The sequence below is a fragment of the Anarrhichthys ocellatus genome, unplaced genomic scaffold, assembly GCF_004355925.1.
Source record: "Anarrhichthys ocellatus isolate YVR2014 unplaced genomic scaffold, GSC_Weel_1.0 scaffold9, whole genome shotgun sequence".
Lineage (NCBI taxonomy): Eukaryota > Metazoa > Chordata > Actinopteri > Perciformes > Anarhichadidae > Anarrhichthys > Anarrhichthys ocellatus.
This window is the reverse complement of record NW_022280039.1, coordinates 5,387,003-5,397,651: the sequence shown is the minus strand read 5'-3', so window position 1 is coordinate 5,397,651 and position 10,649 is coordinate 5,387,003. Positions and strand designations below refer to the sequence as shown.

The window sequence follows — 10,649 nt, the reverse complement described above, 5'->3', positions numbered from 1 at the left end:
CTGAGATAAAAGATGCGCATTAATATGTGCACTCATGAGTAGTTTCGATTATTGGGGATTACGGGACAACACCCCGGATTTATGAGAGCAGCAGGGACGCTGTTTCTGGAAGGCAGGCAGACCCAGAGATCACTTGAGTCGCACAGATGTAGTATCTGCAGCATAAATTGTTACAATACATCAATATAATATAATGTTTATGAGTGACCTGGTGGGTTTAGTTAGCCTTCTTAATTACGTTTACTTTTTACTAAATAATCTTTTTTCTTTACTAAATTATGTTATTTTCTTTCACTAAATAATCTTAAGAATGTATCAAAGACGAGGGTCACATCTGGTGTTTTCTTGTGTTACTTTTCGTAAGTGAAATGCTGATGGATAGGAGGAAACAACAGGTGGAGAGGAGTAATCAGAACCACTTCTCGTCCTATTACAAGCTGCCAACATACATAGCAAGGTAAACAGCGCCACCGTGTGGTTAGATTTCCGACAGATTAGTGGCCACCCAGTCGTGTTTATCTATTATTTATTAAACCTTCTCATATAACTGTCTGTTGGTGGGATTGCTGTCAAACTAATATTTATCATCTGATAAAATCACAGTTGTCACACAATCAACCACAAAATACTCATGTACGTCACAGTTGTACTTAGGTGGAGTTTTTAATGGAGGAAACAAGTTTTCTTTTCTTTTTTTTCTTTTTTTTATTGTTACCCTTCCAAAACATAATAGGATTACATTAATTTAGTTTGCTTATCGTGATGGTCCGATCACAATGAATTGAGGGTGGAACTAGTCTCCCCCCCACCCCCCTGAGGCGGAGAGGGAGAGAGAGAGAGAAAGAGAAAGAGAGTCAGAGAGAGAGAGAGAGAGAGAGGGAGAGAGGCGTATCCCGGGAGACAGAGAGAGAGAGAGAGAGAGAGAGAGGCGTATCCCCGGAGACAGAGAGAGAGAGAGAGAGAGATGTCGTGGATCTGTTACGGTGTAGACCAGAAACACCGTCACTTTAGACTTTAATTGTAGCGTCTTTATTGTTTTTTAACTGTATTGTAGACACCGTTTTGCTAGAATTAAAACTTTTTAGACATATTTCTGCCGCCTTGATAACGCTGCTAAAGTTGGCCTGCTTTGTTTCTCATCTCCATTACTCGACAATCTGGACCCCAGTGCACAGTAAGCTGGATCAATGTTACTCTACACATGGAGACTTGACAGGATGATGATGTTTTACTAGAATTATCTGGGCAGGAGACGAGCTGATCGGTGTGATGAAGGACCGACTGGCCGAACTGACTGTTGTGAGTCTATGTTCTTGCTTTAACTGTTTACAACGTGACAGCTTAAACGTGCTGGCATTACAAGAAGTCACTCACACACATTTTGCTTCACCTGTACAGGGTACGTCACGAGCAGAGGTGGATGTCACAGTCGCAGTGGACAGAGATGGCTTCATGGAGAGCTTTTTCAGGAGGGTGGGTTTCACTGCAACTTCCAGGATGTGCACACGTTTGGGAACAGATTTGGGTTCATTCAAGACCCTGTTGTCTTGTTGATTGATTTAGGTGGAAGAAGTCAGAGGACTCATTGATAAGGTCTCCTACCAAGTGGAGGAGGTGAGGAAGATGCACAGCATGATCCTGTCTGCACCCAACCCAGATGACAGTAAGTGTGTCTTTACAAAGGATTAGGGTGAAGACAGAGAACATTTGAATTTCAATGGTGACATGTTTGTTGTTTTCAAGGGTTCATTTGTGCATTCAGTTGTATTGACAACTGCTTTGCTGGAGTTTGACTTTTGAGGCACAGAGTGAAAATGTCTCACTTCCTTTGTTACATTTTCCTCCTCATTGTAAATGAATGGCTGCCTGGCCGGAAACCTGTGAAGGAAACGGCTCCTTTTTCCTCCCGAAAACGCACTAACCATTATAGTTTAGGCTCTGACTTGTTCTGCCAGGAACCTTTAAACAACCAGGGATTCAAACATGCTGTCATTTGCAGATGTTTACAGGCACCGGTGTATTATGTACATTTTCTTTTACTGATCAGATACATTTATAAAGTATTTCCAATGATTCAAAGCTCCATGAAAGCGAAAACAGTGTTACCACTCGGTGTACTCAGTTCCTGGCTTTGTTCAGTGTGTGAGCCTCAGGACCCTGCAAGACAAAGAGCCAGTTTCCAATGCCATGGCATCATCAGTGGTTATGTTTAATGTAACACAGCACAGTGCTTTAAGATCCATGACGTGGAAATGGTCACCAGGGAGAGAAACAAAGAGCCTTGTGCTGTGTGACCTCTGCAATATTGCCACAGGATTGTTGCCAAGTTACAAGATGAAATCCCAGTAAATCCAATATTTACATGTGAGCGAGGCGCAGCGATTAGCTGGATGACATTATTTTTCCTCCTCACTAAACCAAGTCTGACGAGTTTCTTATTCCTGTTTGTGTGAAGGAACAAAGGACCAACTGGATGCACTGACCAACGATATCAAAGGCAATGCCAACGTGGTGCGAACTAAACTAAAATGTGAGTTGAACTATGACCTGATGGTCATCACACTTGTTCATTGACTTCACATTACAAAAGCTGATGTTGTCGGCTGCTGTGTAATGTATCATCACTCTGTCCCTCTAAAGCCATGGAGCACAGTATGCCCAAAGACGACGCAGCTAACAGATCTTCGGTTGACTTCAGGATCCAGAAAACGCAGGTCAGGAAACAGATTGATGGCTGCTAAACTCCTGACATACACACATATTACATATCCTGCTCACACACACGATCGTCATCTGCCATCAAACATCAGGAGGGAAATGTTTTTGAGAAGGTGTATCCAACTTGTAGACAGATAAGGAACATTCTAATTATTCACTGTCAAATTCCCAAATTGACCTGCCACATTCTTTATTTTACAGGATGTGTTTGTAGATTGGCATTGTATTTCTTTTGTTTTATAAATACTTTTGAACCGCGCAGAGAATGACCCATTAAAACGTACTTTTAATTCAAACAGTGTACGTGTCTTTTACAGAACTGCTTTCAGGGCTGTTTAGTCACAAAAGTCCGAACGCCCTCATTTTCCCCCTCTGTGTTTTCTCTTGTCCTCAGCACACAGTGCTGTCCAGGAAGTTTGTGGAGGTCATGACCCAGTACAATGAGACTCAAGTGTCCTTTCGGGAAAGAAGCAAAGGGAGGATCCAGAGACAGCTGGAGATAAGTAAGTGAACAATAATGGACCCCCTAAACCCTTGCAGGGCCAGGAATTATGGACTATATTTATAGAGTAGCCTTTGATCATAATGAATGTAAATTGCGACTACAAACAGGAAATACTCCTGTTTCTGTTAACACATCAATGGCTTGAATTTGGTTGCTCGGACACAATTTGTAAATGTGGAGATAAAAGAGTGACAAATAAAACCTTGAAGCCGTGTAAGGACAGGATCCAGGAAACAGACCGCACCGGTTTCCTCTAAGTGTTGACAAACAGACACCAGCAGCACGGCCAGATTTTTTTCAGATTTCTTCAAGTGGTTTTCTACAGAAAACAGAGTCACAAGTGATCTCATCCAAACACTGGATTTTGAATGCTTTGTGAGTTTTCATGGAACTTAAATGAGCAGTAGTTTTAGTAGTAGGATCGATCAAAGAATAGGAGAGCACCAACCGGTTCTATAAGGACACATAAATGGCAAGAGTTAGTTACTGACAAACCAGAATGAATATGTGGAGTCATTATTACTAGGATGTGTAAAATAGCAGCATAGTATATAAGTGTATTAGCATTCATACAAGCTAATTAGTTTTAACTTGGTATTTTCCATCATGTTCGGTCCTCTCTGTTCAGAATTACAGCGACAAACGAATGTAAAGAGTGCATTGTATTATGCACATGAGTAACACGAGACAATATGAAAAAAAAAAAATAGGACTGTCTCTCGCAGTCCCAGCGGCCAGCATTAATGAGCGGCTCTAGTTCTCCACACTGCAGACGGGAGAGCCTGATACTGGAGACGCCTTGTTGTGTTTGTGTTCCCTGGGAAACGGGCAGAGCGCTCAGCGGCCAGTGTAACAGTAGTTCACCTGTCTTTGACACGGCCACATGAAGCCGTCTGTGCCGCCGTGGACTTACACCATTTATTTACTTCATTCAGAAGTGATACTTCTCTGCGTGGTGTGTGTTGATGTGTTGTAATGGTGGTGTGTTTTTGCTGTGTGTTGGCTCTGGCTCTCTGGGGAATATTGCAATATTGGTGTGTGACATACAGTAAGCACAGAGATCTCTCTCTCCAGGGAGGCTGTTGTACAATAGGAGACATGGCTCCAGAAAAAAGAAAGCTTTCTGTTGATAGAGTTTCAGCAGCTGTTTGTCTATGAGGGCTGCTGGCTTCCTTTTGTTCCTCAGACACCTCTATGCATCGTCACAAAAACAACCCCCACTGATAAATGCTTTAGCTGTTCCACTGAGATTTGTCGTTTAATTGCCGCATGTTCATATTTAGTACTCAAAATGAGTCAGTATTATGAAAACACTAGTCATTTGGTTCTTAAAAACATGTTAGCAAAAATCATCTTAACTTTAACAGAAACCCTCAGTGTGCCTCTCTTTAACGCCGTCAAACACAGTATCAGTAATTTCATATTTGTCTTAACTTATTAAGAGATATCTCTCACTACTTGGGGAAACGTTAGCATTGTGTTTGTAGCAGTGTCTCCTGGCTGGATAACAGAGACATCATTATTCTGTCAGCTCAATCCACGACGCTTCTTCTCCTCACACAGCTGGCTTCATACACAGATGTATTACCCTGGAATCAAGCACACAACAGTATATATTGTACAGGCATTTGTTGTTTACATTCTTGACATTAGTGGATTGGAGTTTTGTCGATTAAATGTCAGAGTTGAGTTTTTATGTTTTTTAAAAGCATGCCACAAGAATGACGAACACAAGTCCCTGATTAAAACAGGATGCGTCAGATAAACAGTCTTTTAGTCAAAGACAGCTGTTTAAAACCATAACCAAATATTATCTGATAAATAATAGATCAACAGATACATGAAATGATGACTTCTGCATTTAACCCATCCTTCAGGAGGGAGTTTCTGTTCATTGCTGGATAATCATTGTCTGCTATTTATTCTTTTAGCTGGAAAAGTGACCACCGATGAAGAACTAGAGGGCATGTTAGAAAGTGGAAATCCATCGATCTTCACATCTGATGTAAGTTTTCTCTTAAGCTTTACCGTGCAGTACAGAGTTTAACCCTACCTCTCTGTGGAGGATGCCAAAACGTTGACCCATGCCTTTGTAATTTCCGGTCTAGATTACCGTAATGCACTCTATACTGGATTGTATTATTTTGTTTACGCTCCTTGTGTCCCCCACCTGTGTTATTGTTTTATTTATTTTGTAAAGCACTTGAGCTGCATTTCATGTTATGATAGGTGTGCATTATTATTATTATTATTATTATTATTATTATTATGGTACACTATTGTTGCAGGGTTAAAAGCTAATAGTGCCATCTGGTGGTAGAGGAGGAGTAAATCATTTGGTGCATTTTTTTAATTTTATTTACTCACACACACACACACACACACACACACACAGACAGCTGGGAGCATTTGTTTGGTGTATTTACATGAATTATTTTACCTTCTCTCCCTCAGATCATTTCTGATTCCCAGATCACACGTCAAGCCCTGAGCGAGATAGAGTCCCGACATCAGGACATTATGCGTCTGGAGTCGAGCATCAGAGAGCTCCATGCGATGTTCATGGACATGGCGATGTTGGTAGAAACTCAGGTAACAGTTGGATCTAAGTGGAGCGGTTCATAGCTGAAATTTACTCTTTAGTTAGTCAACGTCTAATAGTTTATGCTTTATGATAGTTTATAGCCACTGTGCTTCTTTACTAATACTACTGAGACAATATTCTGATTCTGTCATTTACAGGGCGATATGGTTAACAACATCGAGAAGAACGTTTCCAATGCAGTCGAATACATTTGCAGTGCAAAGGAAGAGACTAAAAAAGCAGTGAGATACCAGAAAAAATCCCGGAGGGTATGCGTTTTTTTTCTTCTTTTTTTAAATACGTAAATGTCAATTATACAGGATATCAAAGTCACATGTGACCACTTAAGATGACTGCATTCATCTGTTTAAAGCCTCTTTTAATGATACCTTACTTTTAATTGATGTTCAAATAACACCCTCTTCTTCCCTTGACAGAAATACATTATCCTTGCCTTTGCTCTGTTGATCCTGCTTGCTGTCATTGCTCTAATTGTTGGCCTGTCTGTTGGACTAACCAAACCCCCTGTATGAGAACTACTGATTACTGCCTGAGGTAACCATCCACAGCTTCCATTCCTAAAACACCACATCCATCCACTCACCTATACATCCAGGAAGTCATTTACTCATTTAGCCGTTTACTGGTTTACAGGATATGTAATGCAATATTTGTCTCTTTCCTTCTCTTCTTGACAGAAACTCCTCGGCCTTATCATGTGTGTGGTCGCAGGTTTACTCCTTTTGCTCATCATAATAGTTGGAGTCTTTGAGTCATGAGTCACACCCTCACAGCAGTCAGCTGTATGCAGGTCCAGTACAGTGATGAAACAAAGAACAGCTTCATAGTAAGACAACAATAAGTCATTCACTATCGAAGAGCATTACAGAGGGGATCGCGCTGAAGTAAGTATAACGTGTGTGTGATCCACTTTGCACCAGTACCATCAGACCTCATGATATACCGTCCTGGGGCAATTCTGTACTGTGTTGCTCGAACAAAGCCTCCTGTCAGCACACATCCTTTTCCCTAAGCGGTCATATAATGAATGCTGACAGCACATCCGATTTTAAAACTGGTGTGCGTTCTGTATCGCTGACATTTGTTCATGTAAAAGGTAGGGTTGGTAATCTTCTTTAAATTTCTTTTTGATATTTCTGTTGAAATTGTCATTACATCCTGACAACAATCAATGAATCAAATTCTCTGATGAAAACAAGAAACAAGAAACCAGTATGTAATGGTTGGACGGGCTACCTACCTGCCCGTCTACCTGCTGCCTGAGCGTTTTCTGCCCGTGCACTCATTGGTCTTCCACAAGCTGCCAGCTTGACCGCTGTGAGTACTAACAGTAGCATGTTCATTGTTTACACTCATGATAACTTTGAGGTAGTGGTTTTGGAGGAAGGGCGGTCAGTGATGGCGACTTTCTTGCAAATTTAGCATCTTTTGAAACTAGTGCTGCTACCTACTTTCATTGGAAAAGAGTTGCCAACACTGGGCGGGGCTTTTCGGTTCGATAATTAAAAAAAATGTAGCCTACTTTTGCTAGTTTCTCAAGATTACCAACTGTAGCTTTAAGTATCATTCGCAGATATTTCTTTGTCGTTTGTCGAAGGACATTTTGGGAAATAAGCTCATTCGTCTTCTTGCCGAAAGTTAGATAAGAAGATTGATTACCACTCATGTCTGTACCAGCAGTAGCTGTGGTAGCTTAGCTTAGCATAACGACTGGAAACAGACAAACAGCTAGCCTGGCTCTGCCAAAAGTAACAAATATGGCACGTTACGGGTTTACAGGGGTTTTATGCCAAACTATTTCTTGGCCAGGCGCAGTGACTTCCACTTCTCCTGGTACATAGGCCTTGGAAAATCCACAATGTGTCGTTTTTACACTTCTGTTTGTGTACAGATTAAACAAACAAGATATAATGTGGTCGTCTGAGAGTTTTAGAGACGGTGGTAGGCTGATTTTGTTATCTTTTGGCAGAGCCAGGCTAGCTGTTTCTCTTTGTTCCCAGTCTTTGTGCTAAGCCAAGTGGCTGCAGCATCATATTTGGCGTGCAGACATGAGAGTGGTATCCATATTCTCACCTTACTCTTGACAAGAAACCAAATAAGCATTGAAATATAGATATTAAATTCTCTTTGTAAATGAATTGCATAATTTGTGTTTACATGTTCATGTGTATGATCCTTATGTTCTCTTGTCCTTTTATGCATTTCCTGTAATTCATGTGAATTGAATGTAAAACTACTACAGCTCAGGAGTCCTTTAGAAATAGAACATTTTTAAAATATATTCTCTGTATCATTTCAAGTTAACTGTGTCTCAATCAGACGAAATATCTTCAGATCAATCGAATTTAATTCATCATCTCATTCAATAACTCAAAATCAACAATCTTATAAAAGTTCCTTGACATTTAATATGAAACCTTAACTTATTGAATATATTATATTTATCCCGATCAAGGTGTGTGATGACTGAAATGTTTATTGTGAAAAGAGTTGCGCTACATTGTAGGACTCTTGGATTATGTTGTTTCAAGAGCACACATTTTTAATTTTGATACATTTGATTCTTGTAAGTTATATATTGTATTTTATATTGAAACAGAATACTTAAGTCATGTAATTAAAAGATAAAGAGTAAAAAGACTGCAGAGAGTATTGTTTGTCTATTTCCTTTCACATTGAAGGTGCTGAAGTTTAATTTATTAAGTCATAAATACTGGAGCACTTTTAAATTGCGAACGTCTGAATTTGTCAGACAGAATTAAGGTTATTTTCTGTGTTCTTTTAGCACCTCCAAACATTTGGAGGTTCGGTTTGTATGGAGGAAAACAGAAATAAGCAGAGGGTGCTGTTTACTTGAGGACTAATGAGCACTTTGCACAAAACGCTTGACTTCCATGTAATCAACCAAACGAGATTAGTGAAGAAAGTGGAAGTAAGTCCCCTGAGGGCAAGTTCTTTTCTCTCTTTGAATTAGATCAAAGGAAACTTCAGAGGTGCATTTAGAGTGAAAAAGCGAATGTCCTTAAAATCGGTGCATGAGGGTGTTTTCAGGTCACTGAGCAAGACATCCGAGATGTCAAAAGGGATATTATGAACTGTGATTTAACTTGGACACAGCAGTTTATGTGGATGAGTAATCTCTGTGGCCAGCTGTAGGTGTTGGAAGCTTTGACGAGAACAAATGTTCAGAAATAATATTTTGAGATGTATGGAGGGTTGTTTATTCGAATTAGTGTATTTCTGCTTTGAAAAACACTATTACGGCATAATTCAAAAGTATACACCATGTTCCATACTGTAAACGGTGAGAGTACTCTCACTGTGGCAGTCGGCAGGATTGAGAATAATCACTGTTGATTATATTTTCTCCACCCTGCTTTTTCTTTCTGATTTTAAAAGTCTAATATTAATTCAGACAATTTCTTTTTTTAGTTGCGTCTTTTGCCAATTTGTTGGCTTTTTCCTCGATACCTGAATGAATGTGATATTTTTCATTTTGATAACTGTTCTTGAATCAGTGAACAAGAGTTCATAAAGCAGATACTGATGAGTGGGCGACTTGCTGGAGGCTACCTGTCTTAATGCCTGTTGAGCCCGTTCCAACCCCATCAACCTAGCAAACAGTTCGACATCCAAATCTGTTGGTGCTCTGTAATCGTTCTGCAGTCACGCCTCCTCGTGACCTTGTTCATAGCAGAGAAATGAAGAGGCTACAGCGGGAAATTCAGATGCGACAAAGTCTTCTTGGGCTCAATTCCCCCCCCTATTGTTGGAGCAACAGGGGCTCCAGACCACAGTGCAGGATGCAGCGAGACACCACAGGTTAATAAGGCAAAAAAAAAAATATTTAGATTTCACCATGACACCTTCCAAGTAAATTACTTACATTAAGACTTTTTTTGTATTGCAAGTTTAAATATGCAAATGAGGCATTATGTTATCAAATTTCCAGAACAGATTTCTGGACATTGGATAAAGCCAGGTTGAAAATGATTGTTTAATTTTGTTTACATGTTATAGTCAAAGGTTTTTTACAGAGGAGATTTTAGATATCTTTTTATCACATCACTCCATTAATCAGAGAATACTGTCAACAGCTATAAACAAAATTATATTTTCACCATGTTTTTAGGAATAAAATGTTCCATAAATCAGGCAATGAATCATAACGAACCCTCCTGTAGCCTTCGGGATATAGATAGGAGTAAAACTGGAGAGTTTAGTGTTATTAAGTGGAGATTTCTAGGTCAGAGTATGAGAAAAAAAACTTATTTAGAGATGACTGCTTTCTATTGTAAAATTGAATATGCTGTTGGGTACAAAAACGTCCTCAGTTGATGACTTATGTAAGCACTTCCTGAGCACACTATCGGATGATATATGCACAAGCGGTTAACCGGTACTTTTCAAACAGTAGAAGAGGAATAAAAACACCAGAAAACCTGCTTAGATTACTTAGAACCAGCTCTGCTTACAACACATTTCGTCAATGTCTTATCAAAAACACACAATTCAATTAAATTATATGAATTCTTCTTACTCTCTGTAACAGAGTATAGGCTACACTGAATTAGCGTTAGCTATGAATCACCAGAGAATTGAAAACCCAGATCATTAAATACTTCGTACAGAAGAACTTTCAAACTTCAAACAAAGCGTTTATACTTTCTATTCTGCATGGCTTGTTTTCTTTCTGCTTTTAGCTTGTATAGCTCTTCTGCCTCATTCTACTCTGCCTCGAACCAGGAAGCGCTGTTGTTGTTTTTACTCTGCAGCCATCACTGCCCTCTGCTGGACGGAAATGGTTATTGCAGATGGGAA

At 39.8% G+C, this 10,649-nt stretch overlaps 1 protein-coding gene across 2 annotated transcripts; it reads left to right on the top strand.

The window, feature by feature from the left end:
• The first annotated feature begins 950 nt into the window (after window positions 1-950).
• On the top strand, window positions 951-8,467 carry stx2b (syntaxin 2b). Of its 2 annotated transcripts, XM_031849518.1 has the most exons (12): window positions 951-1,174; window positions 1,250-1,299; window positions 1,399-1,473; window positions 1,564-1,663; window positions 2,456-2,530; window positions 2,641-2,714; window positions 3,113-3,221; window positions 5,155-5,228; window positions 5,678-5,815; window positions 5,966-6,076; window positions 6,245-6,362; window positions 6,506-6,595. In XM_031849518.1, exons 2-11 carry the CDS (start codon window positions 1,270-1,272, stop codon window positions 6,338-6,340), a joined length of 882 nt encoding a protein of 293 aa, XP_031705378.1. In that variant the 5' UTR covers window positions 951-1,174; window positions 1,250-1,269; the 3' UTR covers window positions 6,341-6,362; window positions 6,506-6,595. The 2 variants fall into 2 exon arrangements, with proteins under 2 accessions (XP_031705378.1, XP_031705379.1); XM_031849519.1 differs by lacking the exon at window positions 6,245-6,362 and having other exon boundaries at window positions 951-1,299; window positions 6,506-8,467.
• Window positions 8,468-10,649: the final 2,182 nt, after the last annotated feature.